The following is an 18,259-nucleotide window of genomic DNA, read 5'->3' as shown; positions in this document are numbered from 1 at the left end:
AATCTTCATGACCACTTGCGTGTGCGCCATCCAGCAGAATATGCCACCTTGCCTGCACGTGCTGGATATGTTGGTATTTCTGGCCAGAAACATCGAAATTTAAACATGGTCTATGGTGAAAGATAGTAGACTTCTTTACGCATTTTTCGCCATCCGTTGCGGAGCTATTCGATTTTGCATATTATTTTTTAAACGTTCATTTGTGTAGTTCATATGACCACTTTACAATATTTCAATAACATAATTTATTTTGTAGCCTGTGCTGAAGTTAATTGTGCTGCTAATTATAAGTGAAATGTTAATGCCGAGTTTCGGTCTGAGTGTTGTTCCCGTTTTCTTGTTCTTTATTTGTTGTTCTTCTATGTTTTAATAAATGTGTGTTATTCATATTCACCTTGTTTCTTTCATTTGATTTGACATTATGGATTTATGGCCAAGGAAATGTTTCTTTTAAAGTATTAACCAGACAAAAGTGATTTGACGTTCGCTGGTCTGGGTTTATCTTAAACTGCCGCTTCAGTGTATACAAGAGCTATGTGACAATGAGCAAGATTTTCTGAGACACTACAACTACTAATAATTAATTAATAAAGGCTTAAAATAAAATATTTTAATCTAAATGTACAGTGTAAGACATGTAAAAAAAAGACAAGAAGCTAACAATGTCAAGATCAATATTTGTGCAGCCTGCCTGACACGGTATTTTCACAGACTAACACGTCACGTCTCTGGCATATACTACAGTATTTAAAATAGCATATATGCATTAGTTATATTCTCAATTTAATTTACAGAGCAATCCCTGCAAAGTTTTTAGGTTAACTATAGAAGAGACTAGGATTAGTGAGTCACACTAGCAAGACTCGCAAAAGGGGGCGTGGCATCACGATGGTGGCTCTACATCGTGATGTTGGTCAGCCATCACGATGGACGATGATATCGTCCATCGGCACAACCCTAGTTATCACACAGCACTGACTGCTGATATGTAATTTCAGTCACTTATCAGGTCAGGCAACTTCACACAGCTTCATATTTATTTCATCATTTGATAAAGACAAGTTCTTGCTGTGTCACCAGAATGCAATCAATGTGATTTATAGAAGATTCAAAATGTGTTTCTCCCTTAGGTACTGTGGTTAAAACAATCTCACAATGGCTAGCAGAGGTATGTCTCTTCTCTAATAATGATTGAGGATTTCCTTTTCACTATGTGGATTAAACTAAATATAATATCTGTTCTTTGACAGGTTTAAAAAGACCACGGGATTATGATTCAAGTGAAAGCGACAGTTCTCAGTCACAGACAGGCAAGTCAATGTTGGTATTGGTATGCTTTTGTTGAAAAAAGTGTTTTGGTACAACCCCCCAAAAATTATATTTGAAACTTTACCTCACAAAACATCTTAATGAACTTTTATTAAAATAATGATTAAGATGTTACTACCACCTGACATTTTAGAGGCATTAAATCAAGACTTTTTAAAAATGCCATACAGTTGTTTTGAAACCAATAAACACAAATGTTACATTTCAATGAATCTGCATATTAATTTTGTAAATGGTAAATGGTCTGCACTTATATAGCACTTTGTTTTAACCTTAGCGTTTACCAAAGTGCTTTACAATGTTCCAAATCACCCATTCACACACACACACACACACACACCCACACCAGTGATGGCAGAGCTGCATGTAAGGTGTTAGTCTGCCATTGGAAGCATCTTGGGGTTCAGTGTCTTGCCCAAGGACACTTCACCATGTGGAGTCATGTGGGCCAGGAATCAAACCACCAACCCTGCGATTGGCTGCAGACCCGCTCTACCAACTGAGCCACAGCCATCCTTAGATTTTATTTTATTCTATTCTATTAAATGTCACATACCCAAAACTTTGAGGTTTTAAATCTATACTATCTATTTTAAAAGCTGAAGTGTGTAATATCATCATCACTAGTGTGTCACCAAACATAATTGCAAAAATAATCAATGTTTAGAAAAAAAGATTAAGAAACGATTCATAAAGATTACAGAAAACTCCCCCTGTCTTTCATTGGTTGTCCAAACAGATAGTCCCGCCCCAAATTACACTATAGGTTGAGTCAACGTTGCTGTGTCAGGATGCACAAACAAACAGAGGAATGTCTTGATAGCACCACAAAGTTGCATTAATCAACCTACAAATTGCTTTCAATAGACTGCATTAAACTGGATAATGAGAAAGAATCACATACATTTTATGAGTTTTTCTCTTCATTAGTTTCAGATGAAGACATTATAGAAAAGACCAAGCAGATCTTGAAAGGGGTTGAAGATGAAATTCATGGCAAAAGGAAGACAAGCATATCGATGACAGGTGACTCTTTAACAGAGTACATAATGTAAGTTCTAATGAAAAATAATCTTGGTTACTTTTGTAACCTCCGTTCCCAGATGGAGGGAACAAGACGATGTGTCATTGTAGTGACACTAGGGGTCACTCTTGAGAGTCCCAAAACGCCTCAATCTTTGAGAAAAGGCCAATGCTGATATATGGTTATTAAAGTAGCTGGAATGCTCACTCTCATTCAGGTTTTGTGCTGAGGAGCCGAGACAAGGTTCCTCCATTTCAGTGGCTAGTACAGCGTTGTGGCAAGAGGGACACAAAGTCTCATTCCCTCCATCAGGGAACAGAGGTTACGACAGTAACTGAGACATTCCCCTTCTGTAACTCACTCAAAGTTGTGTCAATGTAGTGACACTAGTGGTCCCTTTACAAAAACACCACAACAGCTGAACCATGCTACGTGAACTGCCATTGCAGGTGCAAGCAAGCTGCTGCGTGTGTAACAGCAGGAGCATCAGTCTGCACATATGTCCCACAAGACATCATTCCCCTGAGGGGGGAAGCGACGTAACTAGCATGGTAGCAGGCCACACCAACAGCAGCCTTTTCTGTCTATGTTTTCTCTTAGATTCAGCTGGGGCCATTTAACGCTATTATACGCATTGGGGAAGGTGTTCTTTTCCTTCCCTATTCATTCAGGGGGAAAAGACCCCATGGAGGCCATATCCTGCCCTAAGGGGAGGAATATGTGGCAATACGACATGTGGGCTCACCAGCCGCACATGGAAGAGGCGTAGTGGTAGGTCCTGATCCCTGAAGGGGGTCGTGGGAACCTTGAGCACATAGCCTGGCCTGGGTCTCAGGATCATGTGAGAATCTTCCAGACCGAACTCTAGGCATGTGTCGCTGACAGAGAATGCTTGCAGGTCCCTAACCCTCTTGATGTAGGTGAGCGCAATCAGGAGGGCTGTCTTCAAGGAGAGGGCTCTCAGCTCGACTGACTCTAGCGGCTCAAACGGGGCTCTACAAAGGCCCAGGGGGACCATGGAGAGATCCCATGAGTGGAATAGGCGTGGCTTAGCGTAACACCACTTCAGGGCATAAAGCTGACTCTGGCGCACCGCAACAGCCTTATCCACCTGAGGGACCTCCATGTATCTGTGGGCCACCCCGCTGTCGAGGGTGGTGAGAGCGGACGAACCTAGAAGTCGATTTTGGCCAATCATCCAATCATCTAGCCGCGAGGGCTCGGGGAGGACGGAGGGTTCCAGTCCAACCAGACACTCGCGGTGGCTCGGGCAAGCATGGTGGTAAGCTCTGCGTTGGTCTCAGACTGGGCAGGCAGACCCAAATGTGGCCGCCCAGTGGAGTCCTTGGCCTCCGACATCGCCAGTGCTCACTCAACGGGGGCAAACGAGTGTGCTGGGGAATGGGAGGTCCGCGGGGATTGACCCGGCGAGAGGTGAATGGAACAGCAGTGGGATTCAGCTCACTGATACACAACCATTCGGCTCCGAAGAAAAAATTTGAATGAGATGGAATTCCAGCTCCTTTTATACCCGTATGTCCGGAGGAGTGGCATGCAAATTCCACTCACCAATTCTCATTGGCCTTTTCTCAAAGTGTTTTGAGGCTCTCAAATGCGACCCCTAGTGTCACTACATTGACACAACGCCGATTGAGATGGAAGGGGAAATCTATTTCTTTATTTTAATTTTAAAGCAGAAACCAGTTAATCTTCTTTATCTTCATTATGCACAGTGAGAAGCTTTCAGAGCTTAGAAAAGTCAAGAAGAGGAAGGAAACCATAGGGGTTTTTGGCAAATCAGGGGCTGGAAAAAGCTCTCTATTAAGTGCAATACTGAATAAAAAGGGTCTACTGCCATCTGGTGATCGTCATGCCTGCACAGCAGTTATTACTCAAGTGGAAGCGAATATGAGAGATTGGAATTACAAAGCAGAAATTGAACTCTTCTCAAAAGAGGTTTTCCCATCAATATTTTTATATCCGTGTGCCATATATCAGAGGTGGGGGACTCGAGTCACATGACTTGACTCGAGTCTGACTCGAGTCACAATTTTCAAGACTTGTGACTTGCTTGATTAAAGTACGAAAATGACTTGACTTGACTTTGACTTGAGAACAAGTTACTAGAGACTTGACTTGACTTGAAGTGGAAGACTCGACAATGACTTGAACGTATAATAAACAAACAGCAATACAATTAATTAACATATATATATATTGTGACGTCAGCATCACTATCGGCATCTGTGCCTTTAACGCTGCTCAATTCAAACCGCGCCAAACATGGCAGACAGTAGTCGAACTCCACAAATTGTCTCGTTTGGCTATACAGACTTTGAACTGGACCGTGCCTATAAAAAAAGATTTGCCAGTTGCAAAATATGCAAGGCACGAATATCCGACACGACAACCACAACGTCAAATTTCGTTCGACATATCAAGAAGAACCACAAGGAAAGGTAAGAAAGTAATCTCTTTATAGTCAGTTTCACTAAGATGTACGTTATAACGATTACTATGAATTAATCTTTTCTGTTTGTCATAATTTGGCCTTGATGGCATATTATGTTTTTTTCTTATTAGAAATGTGACCATGGCATTATCATTATACTGTTACGTCTCGTAAATAGATGTAACTTATTGGGGAATTTGACTATAACAGTGGCGTAGCCTGAGTTTTTTAATGTTGATTGGCATCTTAAAATGAGCGGGCAGCTCAATATTACATGTAGGTTATAATGTATGTATTAAATGTGCGCATTTTCAAGTTTGTGGACTGCGTGTGGAAACTATAAAGCATTGCACATAACGTTACTGCATGACAGGCTAACATGGAGGCGCCGATGTGATCACTAGCACGCACCTAAACATTTCTAAGGGGCTGTTTAACTAGGGTTGCCAACCGTTCCGTATAATACGGAATCGTTTCAGTATTTGACACATAAAAGTCTTGTTCAGTATTGAACTGATACTGAACGCACTTTGTTCCGTATTTTTGAGTATCAATTCAGTGCAAATCCATGACAGACACATAGCTTCTATTCTAATATATATGTCAGACAGACTATGAATGAACGAAGACCTGCTTTAATGCAAAATTCGGGGACTTGGCCCCCTTGGCGGGCTCTGACCAGCGCTCACGCCATTGGCTGTTCAGTTGCCGCAGCACAGCCTATGAGCGAGCCAGACGGCATAGATATATGCAGCATAGATAGATACACGGCTGTGCAGCTGCAAATGCGTTTTACATATAGGCTTCAGTAAATCGAGGAAAAGGAGTTTCGAAGACATTTGTTGGCTATGATAAGAAAAACTACTAAATTAAAAAAATATATTTTTTTGCACTTGAAAGAACATTCTAGAAGTCTAATTCTATTGAATAAGTTCGCACAAGGCTACAGAAAACTGTTGTGGTTGGCAACCCTATGTTTAACGTTACACCTGGCCACTTAATGCGTTTTCTCAGATCGGATAGCTGATTCTGATTTATCAAAACAATTCCATTTACACTTCGTCACAAAAATGTGGTTTTGCAAATTGATTTTCCTTAAATTACATTATTTTTAAAAATGTAAAGAATGTTTGTGCATACGAAAATAAATTTGTTTTAATGTTTACAGGTAATGTTAATGTCTGAATGTTTTCTGTAAACAACACAATTTTATTTTATTTTCAGATATTAATGTAGCACAGATATGCATATGATTAATATGTAGCAAATGTATAATAAATAAGATACATAATATATGTATACAAGTTCATCTTTTCTGTGCAAAAATAAATATGTATCGAAAAAATTTACCTCTATTTATTTTAGTAGTGTGACTTTACTTGAAACTTATCAGGACTTGACTTGACTTGCTTGATTTATCTGAACTGCGACTTGAGACTTGACTTGATGGTTAAGACTTGAGACTTGCTTGGACTTGACCATGTGTGACTTGTCCCCACCTCTGCCATATATATATATATATTTTTTTTTTTTCTATTATTATTTTTCTTAAAAGGATGTAAATAAATAAGCCGACTGGAGTGAAGGAAATAACATTGTGTCCTGTGTGCCTTTGCAGGAATGGAGTGAAGAGCTTGAAAACATGTTGCAAGTTTTGTCAGATAGAAGTGAAGAGCGTGATGTTGACCTGATTGAAATTGCTAAAGATAAGATCAAATGTTTGTTTGGAGATGGTGCAGAAAAGAAAACACTGGAGGAGCTTAAGAAAGATGAGAAATTTGCTGAAGTTGACAAATTGTTATCCAAGACGAAGAAGTTATTTTCAGGGGATGTAAGTTTTTTTAAAAAGGCAAAATATGTTTTCCCATCTGAATATTTAAAGCATTCAAAATATTATAAATACAGTATATGAGGTATTATATGCAAATGTTTACTTCTTCCTACAGTTTTCTGCAATTGCAAAAGACATTAAACCTTACCTGACAAGCCGTGGATCTGGAATACGCTTTTGGCCGGTAGTGAAATCTGTGACCATCAAGGTACCAAAGTGTCATGATTTCCTGGAGAACATTATACTTGTTGATCTTCCTGGAACCGGAGACTGCAATAAGATTCGGGATAACCTGTGGAAAGAAGTAAATACTATAAATGATCATTCAGAAACAGCTATTTTAGACAATACAATGTGCAGAATGAATGTGTGAAGAAACAAGCGGACAGAAATAAATGTTTCTAAAATAAAAGATTGGTTTTTATAAAAGGAATAACACATTTTAATAAAGTTAACAAAAATATTCTGTATTTTAGCATAAAAGTCAAATTTGTAGTCATAGTTTATGAGTTAAATTTGGAATCAAAGTTTACATTTCAGGATCAATATTTTAAGTAAATGCAAATGTACTTCATAGAAATCTCAAATACGGTCTGAATAGAGAAGTGCATAAGAGAGGGTGATGAACAATAGAGGCATAAGACTTTATCCTCTTCAAGGTTTGCAGTATATGTCATCATAGCAACATCCCTATGATATGGTTTGGGAATGTTGACAGTCCCTCTTCATATTAGGCGAGCACTAGATTGATACAGAATGCTACATTGCTACAATTATTTTTGTCTTGTTCCATAGAAATTGAGCAGCTGCTCTGTTGTGTGGATTGTGAGTGACATCACTCGAGCTCTGAGTAACAAAGACGCCTGGGAAATATTGAAGTCCTGCATTCATGACATCACAGGAGGGGGACAGTGTGAAAGAATGGCTTTCATTTGTACCAAGGCTGAAATGATTGAGATCGATGAACAAGAAGAAAGGTCAGACATTTGAATAATTGTTTTTAGCAATCAAAGAGTATTTTTGTCTCATTCTAATGTTGTCTAAAATCATTCAATTACTCATCATGCTTTATTTATTTTTATTTTCCCAGCTTTTCTGAACATGAACAGCAGATTCCAGAGGATGAGGTTTGAATTTTCTTAAAAAAAAAAACATCAAATTAAAAAAATTATTAAATCAAGTGTGTTAAGTGTCATGTTTTTCTTCTCAAATGACACTTTTACTGCTCGTCTTTCTGATACTCCCATATTTTGTATTTTCAGGTACAAATATAATTCAAATTTGTTTTATTAGTTAGGAGGACCTCAAATGTCCTAACAAGTTTCACTATATTAGTGAGAACATTTAAAAAAATGTGGCATTCACAAATGTAGCAAAACCTGTAAACGTCTCAGTTACTGTCATAACGTCTAGGTTACGAATGTAACCTCCATTCCCTGATGGAGGGAACGAGACGTTGTGTCAGAGAAGCGACACTAGGGGTCTCTCTTGAGCACCGAATATACCTCTGATCTATGAAAAATGGCCAATGAGAAGTTGGCAGTCAGTATTTGCATACCCCGCCCCCGGACATACGGGTACAAAGGCAAGGCAAATACTAGAGTTCATTCGGGATTTTTCTGAGGAGCCGGAAATGGTCCTGGCAACTACAGCGGTTCGGCTCAGCGACATGGCCAGGAAGACACAACGTCTCGTTCCCTCCATCAGGGAACGGAGGTTACATTCGTAACCTAGACGTTACCCGTCTGTCGCTCTCTTCGACGTTGTGTCGGAGAAGCGACACTAGGGGTCCAATTTAAATCCGCCATGCGCTGAGCCGTGTACATGTTCTGCTGACACAGGAGGGGACAGCCTCCCCTCCAGCCTCTCTTTCAGGAATAAGAGCACTGACCTAACTGCGCACCTCTGTGGGTCTTCAGCCCTGGAAGAACACCAATCTGCGAACAAGCGCCACTTCTGGGCGTAGAGCTGCCTGTTAGAAGGGGCTCTGGCTTGGTTGATCGTGTCTACGACGGTAGGTGGTAGATCCAGCCTCAGCGAGGGGGAGTTGCTACAACACGGCGACCGGGGGGCAGCCGAAACTTACCCAAGGAAAAGCGGGTCCACTCGTAAGGTGACCGTATCGTGGAAAATACACACAGGGGGAGTCCGAGTAGGAGTCCTCACCCTGCGGAGCACCTATTCCAGTACAGAGTAGACTGAGTACCCGCAGTGGATTGGGTCGGCAATTTCCTCCTCTGAACTGCGGACCCATGAGGGCTAGGGAGGTATCGACCAGTGATTCGAGATGTGGAATCTCCTGGGGAAAAAAGACGCACAATTTTACCTCAACCGAGGGAAAGGGCGCTATATGCAAGCGATTCACCCGGCCAGCCCATCAGCGTGTTACCGAGTTCTACTGGCTCGGACCTGAGAAAACACGGGATGAAACTGACTCAACCCTGAGACTGTAATATCTCGTAAAAGTGTTGGGTGTTGCCCAACCCGCTGCTCTATAAATGTCTGCTAGGGAGGTACCCCTGGCCAGTGCCCATGAGGACGCAACACTCCTCGTTGAGTGAGCTCGGACCCACAAGGGGGGGGGCACGGCCTGGGTGTGATGGGCCAATGAAATGTCGTCTACTACCCAGTGGGAAAGCCTCTGTTTGGAGACAGCATTTCCTTTCCGCTGTCCCCCCAAAGCATACAAAGAGCTGCTCAGAACGTCTAAAGCTCTGCGTGCGGTCCAGATAGGTACGCAGCAACGAAGGGGCTGGGTCTGCCTCCTCCCGGGGCAGCGATTGCAGGTTCACTACCTGGTCTCTGAAGGGCATGGTAGGAACCTTGGGCATGTAGCCCGGTCGCGGTCTTAGGATCACATGATTGTCTGCTGGACCTAACTCCAGGCATGTGTCGCTGACAGAGAACGCTTGCAGGTCCCCGACCCTCTTGATGGAAGCGAGCGCGATCAGCAGGACAGTCTTAAGAGAGGTGGCCCTGAGTCCAACTGATTCTAGCGGCTCGAAGGGAGGTCTCTGGAGGCCCGCGAGGACTACCGAGAGATCCCAGGAGGGAAACAGGCTTGACCGGGAGGGGTTTAACCTCCGGGCGCCTCTTAGGAACCTGATGATTAAGTCGTGCTTACCAAGGGACTTGCCGTCTACTGCGTTGTGGTGAGCCCCGATAGCATTTACATTTAAATTTATGCATTTGGCAGACGCTTTTATCCAAAGCGACTGTAACAAGGTTTCCCAAAGGATGACACAGGCAACAGCTTCTTGCTCACGGTAAGACTATTTAATGAACGCACTTTAAATTGTACAGCAGACTTTCTCTAATATGGCTGGTCCGGGTGTAGGCACTCTCTCCCGAGGCTCTGTGGCTGCTGCTATTTATGCCGCTCTCCTCATGCTTACTGCAAATAGGCACAGGTGTTAGACATAATTTAGCTCAGGTGTAAGCGCCCTTACCGCTTTTCTCTCCTGGACGGGCGCTTGACCACGCCCCCGCTGTCACATACCCCCACCGCCCGACTCAGGCCAGGGCGTCATCCGGCCTGCCTACCACTCCCCCCCATATCTGGAGAGGAAGTCAGCGGCAGCCATCTGCACCCCCGGTCTGTGGACCACCTTGAACTTAAAAGGCTGGAGGGCCAGATACCAACGGGTGATCCGGGCGTTAGTATCCTTCATGCGGTGAAGCCACTGGAGTGGGGTGTGATCTGAGCAGAGGGTGAAGGCCTGCCCCAGCAGGTAGTATCGGAGCGTGAGGACAGCCCACTTGATGGCCAGACACTCCTTCTCTACGGTGCTGTACTTGGTCTCCCTCAAGGAGAGCTTCCGGCTGATGTACAGCACCGGGCGCTCCTCCCCCTCCACCACCTGCAAGAGTACGGCCCCCAGCCCTCTGTCTGAAGCGTCTGTGTGTAAAATAAAAGGGAGAGAGAAGTCAGGTGCATGCAGAAGCGGCCCCCCACAAAGTGCAGCTTTAATCTGTATAAACGCCTGTTGGCACTGCTCCAACCATTGGACCGGATCTGGAGCCCCCTTTTTAGTGAGATCAGTCAGCGGGCTGGTGACATCCGAATAATTAGGCACAAACCTTCTATAATAGCCAGCCAGCCCCAGGAACTGCCTCACCCCCTTTTTGGTCTTGGGTCTAGGGCAAGTCGCAATCGCCGCGGTCTTATCAATTTGGGGACGCACCTGGCCATGACCCAAGTGGAACCACCAGATACCATACCTCCATACGCCCAATCGCGCACTTCTTAGGGTTTGCCATGATCCCCGCCCGCCGCAGCGATCTCAGGACGGCCCTTAGATGTTGCATGTGCCGCTGCCAATCATTGCTATAAATGATGATATCGTCTAGATAGGCAGCGGCGTAAGCGGTGTGTGGTCTGAGGAGGCGCTGAAATGTGGCTGGTGCCCCGAACAAACCGAAAGGAAGTGTCACGAATTGGTGTAATCCAAACGGCGTGGTGAAGGCCGTTTTTTCACGGGATATTGGTGTCAAGGGGATCTGCCAATAATCCTTCGTTAGATCCAAGGTCGAATAAAACCGAGCAGTACCTAACCGATCGAGCAGTTCATCAACACGGGGCATTGGGTACGCATCAAATTTAGACACCACGTTGACTTTACTATAATCCACACAGAATCGCACAGACCCGTCGCTCTTGGGAACAAGAACGACCGGGCTGAACCAATCGCTGTGGGATTCTTCTATTACTCCCATCTCAAGCATCGCATCCAATTCTTCCCGAAATATTTTCTTTTTATGTTCGGGCAAGCGATAGGGGCGGCAACGTACCACCACACCCGGCTCGGTCTCGATGTGGTGTTGTATGATGTTTGTACGGCCCGGTAGAGGAGAAAACACATCTGCAAATTCCTTTTGTAATTCGGAAACCTCTGCGGTTTGCGGGATTTGTTTACCTCCGGTCTGAGCTCCGCCCTCTCCGGAACTACCGTTGCCAACGTCACAGAGGCCGCCTCTTCTCTCCACAATTTCAGGAGGTTGAGGTGATATATTTGACGTGCGCCCCCTCTATCGTTACGTTTAACCTCATAATCGAGATCCCCTACTCGCCGTGTGACCTCAAAGGGTCCTTGCCACTTTGCGAGCAATTTAGAGCTCTATGTTGGGAGTAATACAAGCACCTTATCTCCCGGTGCAAATTCCCCTGTCATACAGCCGGCGTTGGCGTTCTTGAGCCTGGAGCAAATTCTCCTGTGTTAATTGCCCCAGTGTGTGGAGTTTTGCTCGAAGATCAAGAACGTACTAAATTTCGTTTTTGCTATTCGAAGGTCCCTCCTCCCAAGCTTCACGGATTACGTCAAGGACCCCGCGTGGGCGTCGCCCGTACAGCAGCTCAAATGGGGAGAACCCCGTGGAGGCTTGCAGAACCTCTCGTACTGCAAACAACAGGGGGTCCAACCACTTATCCTAATTCCTAGCGTCTTCGTGCATGAATTTACGAATCATATTTTTGAGCATTTTATTAAATCGTTCCACTAGTCCATCTGTCTGTGGATGGTACACACTAGTGCGAATCGACTTAATGCCCAACAGTTCGTAAAGTTCGTGAAGTGTTCGTGACATAAAAGTAGTGCCTTGGTCGGTGAGGATTTCTTTCGGAATCCCCACCCGGGAGATTATCTTGAAGAGTGCCCCTGCAACACTACCTGCTGAGATGTTGCTCAGAGGCACTGCTTCCGGATATTGCGTTGCGTAATCCACCAGGACTAACATAAAGCGATGTCTGCGTGCTGTCCGTTCTAATGGCCCGACGAGGTCCATTCCAATTCTCTCGAAGGGGACCTCAATCAATGGAAGGGGGCGCAATGGCGCTTTTGGGGTGGCCGGTGGGTTTACCAGCTGACATTCGCGGCACGCCGCACACCACCTGCGGACGTCGCCACCAATGCCCGGCCAATAGAAACGGGCTATTAGACGGAGAAGTGTCTTCATTTCCCCTAGGTGATCGGCCATAGGATTATAGTGAGCCGCCTGGAAAATCATCATCAACAATTGTGTCACTTCCTCCTTTGTTTGAGCGTCCTGCGTCACTCTGTATAACCGATCTTTGATAACCGCAAAATATGGATATGAAATGGTGGAGTTGTTGACCATCGATTACTCTCACTTGGTCAAAAGCGTGCTTAAGGGTTTCATCCCGCGACTGCTCCAAGGGGAAGTCCCCCTCCGGGAATTCCCTGAGAGGAGGGGCGACAACCTCGCCCCTTCCCTCGTCATTCCGATTCAGAGCAGCTGAGGATGGCCCCGGCTCCGCCTCCCCTGCAAAAGCATCGCACATCACACATCTCTTCATTTTCATGCAGGACCCATCCACGCAAATTCCCTCTAATACATTTCTAAAACTCGGCCAATCAGTACCCAAGATTAGCGGATGGGTGTGGCGGGAACTAACCGCTGCCTCCACACTATGTTTTCCCTCCCGGAATTTGATCGCCAAAGTCACCATGGGATACTTGTGAACATCCCCGTGCACACACCTCACCCTCACCCATTTAGCTGAGCCCAAAGCCCCGGGTTGAACCAAGCGTTGGTGGATGGTGGTCTGGTTACAGCCTGTATCCAACAATGCTTGGTAAGTACCCCCCTTGATCCTTACCGGAATCCGGTACGCTCCAGCCCGATCGGGGGCAGCCTGCGGGACATCGGAGACCCGCACCACCGTCCCCACCTCCATCAGCGGACACTGATCCCGGAAGTGGTCCGGGTCTCTGCACCTCCAGCAGGCCCCCCAGGCGCAAGTGTTGAACAAACTGCTCCAGTACCACCTGGTTGACAAGTCCCTCGACGTCGCGGTCCCCCGCGGAGCCGTTGGGCAAACGCGAACGGACGGTCAGACTTTTCCAGCTTCATATCCCGGAAGAGCTGGCAATTTTCTTTCGGGCTCCGACCCACCCATTGCAAGATGGCTTTCCTCAAGTCTGTATAAGCCAGGAGGTTTGTTGCCAGCAGTTGTTGAGCCACGAGTTGAGCTTCCCCGGACAAGAGCGGGACTAGGCGTCCTGCCCATTGGTCATGCGGCCAACCCCAAATTTCCGCTGTGCGTTCGAAGAGATCGAGGAACGCCTCTGTATCGTTGGCCGGTCCCATCTTCTGTAACGGGCGGGGGCTGTGTGGCGCGAGTGTCCGGGGTCACGGCTGCGGCTGAAGCGGCCTCCTGGCTGAGGAGGCTCCGGATGGCGAGCCGGTCCTCTGCTTGAGCTGCAAGATCTCGAAGAATCGACGATCCTGGTCCTGCCGGAGCTCAAGCAGGGATTGTTGGTGGCCCTGATGGAGTGTAGCGAGGGACTGGAGGACTTCCACCAGCTGGGAGGACTCTACAGGGCGACCCTTCTCCAATTTTCCTTTTCCCGGGTTTCGGCACCAGTGTAACAAGGTTTCCCAAAGGATGACACGGGCAACAGCTTCTTGCTCACGGTAAGACTATTTAATGAACACACATTAAATTGTACAGCAGACTTTCTCTAATATGGCTGGTCCGGGTGTAGGCACTCTCTCCCGAGGCTCTGTGGCTGCTGCTATTTATGCCGTTCTCCTCATGCTTACTGCAAATAGACACAGGTGTTAGACATAAATTAGCTCAGGTGTAAGCGCCCTTACCGCTTTTCTCTCCCGGACAGGCGCTTGACCCGCTGCCACAGCGACTTACAGAGCCCTTATTACAAGGATAATCCCCCTGGAGCAACCTGGTGTTAAGTGCCTTGCTCAAGGACACAATGGTGGTGGCTGTGGTGTTCGAACCAGCGTCCTTCTGATTACCAGATTACCAGTTATGTACTTAGACCACTACAGCAACATACACCTTTAGGGTGGAAGGGGACAGCCTCCCCTCCAGCCTCTCTTGCAGGAATGAGAGCACTGACCTAACTGCGCACCTCTGTGGGTCTTCAGCCCGGGAAGAACACCAATCTGCGAACAAGTGCCAATTCTGGGCGTAGAGCTGCCTGGTAGAAGGGGCTCTGACTTGGTTGATCGTGTCTACGACGGTAGGTGGTAGACCAGCTAGATCTTCCGCGTCCCGTCCAGGGACCAGATGTGAAGTTTCCAGAGGTCTGGATGCGGATGCCAGAGCGTGCCCTGCCCCTGAGAAAGAAGGTCTTTCCTCAGGACGAAGGTCTTTCCTCAGGGGAATTTGCCAGTGAGGGGCTGCCGCGAGGAGCACGAGGTCCGAGAACCAGGCGCGGTTGGGCCAATAGGGAGCCACTAGTGTGACTTGTTCCTCGTCCTCCCTGACCTTGCACAGCACCTGTGCAAGAAGGCTCACTGGGGGAAATGCATACTTGCGTAGCCCTGCGGGCCAGCTGTGTGCCAGCGCATCTGCCCCAAGGGGGAGCCTCTGTTCGGGCGTACAAGAGTGGGCAATGGGAGGTCTCTCGGGAGGCAAGCAGGTCTACCTGGGTTCTGCCGAATCGTTCCCAAATCAGCTGGACCGACTGGGGGTGAAGCCTCCACTCTGCGCTGGGCAAGCGATGTCGTGACAGTGCGTCCGCTATCACATTGAGTTTTCCGGGGATGTGAGTGGCACGCAGCGAAGGAGGAGACGACAGGCGAGTAGTGATGTGGCGGGAGCATACGCCGCCTTGCCGATTTATGTACGTTACCGCAGTGGTGCTGTCTGACCTGATTAGGACGTGTTTGTCTCGAATTATGCCAGCACAGCGGGGCCCCTCTCCAAAGGCCCGCAGCTGCGTGCCCTTTGCACACTGCGCCCCAACCCAATCTGGAGGCATCGGTAGTGACCAGGACGTGTCGGGACACCTGCTGCAGGGGCACACCTGCCCGTAGAAAGCAGCGGTCTGTCCAGGGTTTTAGTGCTTTTCGGCAGGCGGGGGTGATTGTCACACAGTGAGTGCCGCGGCGCCATGCTTGTCTCGGGACTCGAGTCTGAAGCCAGTGCTGAAGCGGTCTCAAATGCATCAACCCCAGCGGCGTGGTTGCGGCGGAGGATGCTATATGCCCCAGGAGCCTCTGGAAGAGTTTTAGAGGGACCGTTGTGCCCGGCCTGAATTTGGTGAGGCATCTCAGCACCGACTGCGCAAGCTCGTTGGTGAGACGTGCGAACATTGAGACTTGAGCTTGCTCTTTTCTCAGTTGACCAGAAGCCCCAAACGGCTGAGGTGCCTGAGCACCTGGTCTCTGTGAGCGCATAGTAACTCTCAGGAGTGGGCCAGTATGAGTCGTCGAGGTAATTGAGTATGCGGATGCCGGCTTCTCGGAGCGGGGCAAGAGCTGCCTCTGCGACCTTCACGAAGACGCGAGGGGACAGAGACATGCCGAAGGGGAAGACTTTGTACTGGAATGCCTGGCCGTCGAATGCAAACCATAGGAAGTTTGGCATGTTGGCCGTGCACTGCGGTAAAGCGGATGCCCGCGAAGGGGGGCAGGGGCCTGGCAAACCGGGAACCTGGCCTGCTCCCATCCTTGATAAAGCATTCCAGCTCCCTTTTATACCCGTATGTCCGGGGGAGTGGCATGCAAATTCTACTCGCCAATTCTCATTAGCCTTTTCTCAAAGATCTGAAGGTGTCTGGGGCTCTCAAAGCGACCCCTATTGTCACTACATCAACACAACGTTGAGTGAGTGACAGAAGGGGAACACAATCACACATTTTTAATACCTCATTTAATAAATTTTTTTTTCTTAGAATTTAAAAACAAGAATTGCTATCCTCAAGAGAAACGTCATTACCAAGAAAGAAGTAAAAGAAAAGTTTGAAAATTCAGAATTCAAGGTAGGCTATTGTCTTTAAGTTAATACTATCTGTAGCTATTTATCAACAATTCTGTTGATATGTATATGTTCTTGCACATTATCAATGACTATAACCAATTAAAATTAAGCAGATGCTAATTACACCTGGATGCAAATGGTCACTCCATTAATGGAACTGTTTTGTTTTTCAGAATAAATTTGATGCTGATGAAAACTTTCTACAAGTTTTCACTGTGAGCTCAAAGGAGTTCTTCAATAAAAAACCGATTCTGAACCAGAGAGACACAGGTAAAATATGACCTGCCTTTTAGCTGTTTTAATTATTATTTTAATACCTTTATATTCTCAAAAGTTGTGCTTGTTCTGTACTCGTCTGAATGTATTTAAGCTATTATGTTCTAACTAATGTCCATGTTGAAATGTGAAAACGATATGTAGAAATACCGGAGCTTCTGGATGTCCTGAGGATGATAAACAGAAGCTGCTCCAGGAGTTCAGTCAGAGATTATGTCAATAAGGCATTGGGAATCTTGTATTTGATCCAGAGTTACCAACCGGATAAAAATCCAGATTCTGAAAAAATGGTGTGTGTACTGCGGATAATGCAGTTGATGCAGCCAAAAATTGGCAATGAGAATTTTGCATTTCATTGTTGTTTATTTTTCTTTTAGGCTGAGACAAAAAACAAACTCCAAAAGGAATTCCAAGAAAACCTAAACAAGGCACTGGCTGATATGTGTTCTCATTTTGATTACATTTTTAGAAAATTGGACTCCTGTCTCACAAAAGGAGTGGATGAATCAATTAAACTGTGTTTAGACACTGCATGTGATGAAGTGATATCTCCTGTAAGAGCAATTCAATCATTTTTAAATTATATAATGGAAATTAAATCATATATTTACATGATTTTAAAATGCAGTTATCTTTGTTCTTACTCAGTCTAATAAGAGTAACCAATCATACCATAAAACCCTTGAAGCTCTCTGCAAACATGGAGGATCATACCGCTCAAGAGTAAATAAAGTAGATCTGAACGAGTGTTTGGCCAAACACATGTACAGCTGCATTGACAAAGATTTCAATAATTTTTTTCAGTAAGTTCTACTACATCATTACTTCATGTAGTTTTTAATTGAATATTGTTATATACAGGTAAGTAATGTTTAAAATTATATTGTCAATGTATCGAGTCAGAGCCAGACACTAAGTGAAGATCCATGTACAGAGTTTAATAGAAATCTTAGCTAACCAGGCAGAGGTCAAAACCAGTTAAGAAATCCAGAGAAAAACAAATAAAAGATGGTAAATAAAAGGGTAATCCAAGTACAGGCAGTAATCACAACAGATAGGCAGTAGGTACAGATAACGCCCAGAAATGCAAGGCAACTGGGTGAATTGGCAAGACGTCACAGTGAAGTTTGAGCATGGAATATATACACAGGGAGTTTATGAATGAATGGCAAACAGGTGTGAGAATCAATGGCGGGAAGGGGTTCTGGGAAATGTAGTCCGGTTATGGGTTAATGCTCAGGGGAATGAGATCTTGTGTGAATAGATTGGTAAGTTGTGACAGTACTCCCCCTTTGAGGGACCCCTTTAGAGCATCCCTGGGGCCTGGAAGCCGGACGGTCAGGATGAGCTAGGTGAAATTCCTAGATAAGAGAAGGGTCCAGAATGTCCTCTGAAGAGACCCAAGATTGTTCCTCTGGTCCATAGCCCTCCCAGTCCACCAGATATTGTAGAACTCGGCCACTCGTCGAACGTCAAGGAGAACTTTGACTCGATAGCCGATCTCCCCATTGAGGTCAAGAGGAGGAGGGGAAAGGTTGTTGGTGGAGACACTGGAAGACTCAGCCACTGGTTTGAGGAGAGACACATGGATAGTAGGAG

At 45.8% G+C, this 18,259-nt stretch overlaps 1 protein-coding gene across 3 annotated transcripts in view; it reads left to right on the top strand.

Annotated features, from left to right (window-relative positions):
- The window catches only part of LOC127632177 (nuclear GTPase SLIP-GC-like), a 39,962-nt gene that overhangs the window by 3,405 nt on the left and 18,298 nt on the right, over positions 1-18,259 (top strand). The window contains exons 2-14 of one of the 3 annotated variants that reach the window (XM_052110767.1): positions 1,131-1,168; positions 1,251-1,310; positions 2,260-2,380; positions 4,087-4,309; positions 6,424-6,636; positions 6,752-6,940; positions 7,432-7,613; positions 7,727-7,763; positions 16,299-16,385; positions 16,558-16,654; positions 16,805-16,950; positions 17,038-17,214; positions 17,309-17,463. In XM_052110767.1, coding sequence (XP_051966727.1) covers positions 1,156-1,168; positions 1,251-1,310; positions 2,260-2,380; positions 4,087-4,309; positions 6,424-6,636; positions 6,752-6,940; positions 7,432-7,613; positions 7,727-7,763; positions 16,299-16,385; positions 16,558-16,654; positions 16,805-16,950; positions 17,038-17,214; positions 17,309-17,463 — 1,700 coding nt within the window. In that variant the 5' untranslated portion in view covers positions 1,131-1,155. Of the gene's footprint in view, positions 1-1,130; positions 1,169-1,250; positions 1,311-2,257; positions 2,381-4,086; positions 4,310-6,423; positions 6,637-6,751; positions 6,941-7,431; positions 7,614-7,726; positions 7,764-16,298; positions 16,386-16,557; positions 16,655-16,804; positions 16,951-17,037; positions 17,215-17,308; positions 17,464-18,259 lie in introns of those variants that run through there. The other 2 variants (XM_052110769.1, XM_052110768.1) reach the window with 2 other exon arrangements.

Source organism: Xyrauchen texanus, chromosome 38 (assembly GCF_025860055.1).
Source record: "Xyrauchen texanus isolate HMW12.3.18 chromosome 38, RBS_HiC_50CHRs, whole genome shotgun sequence".
Taxonomy (NCBI): Eukaryota; Metazoa; Chordata; class Actinopteri; order Cypriniformes; family Catostomidae; genus Xyrauchen; species Xyrauchen texanus.
The sequence above is the reverse complement of the archived record's forward strand: the minus strand, read 5'-3'. Positions and strand labels throughout refer to the sequence as shown.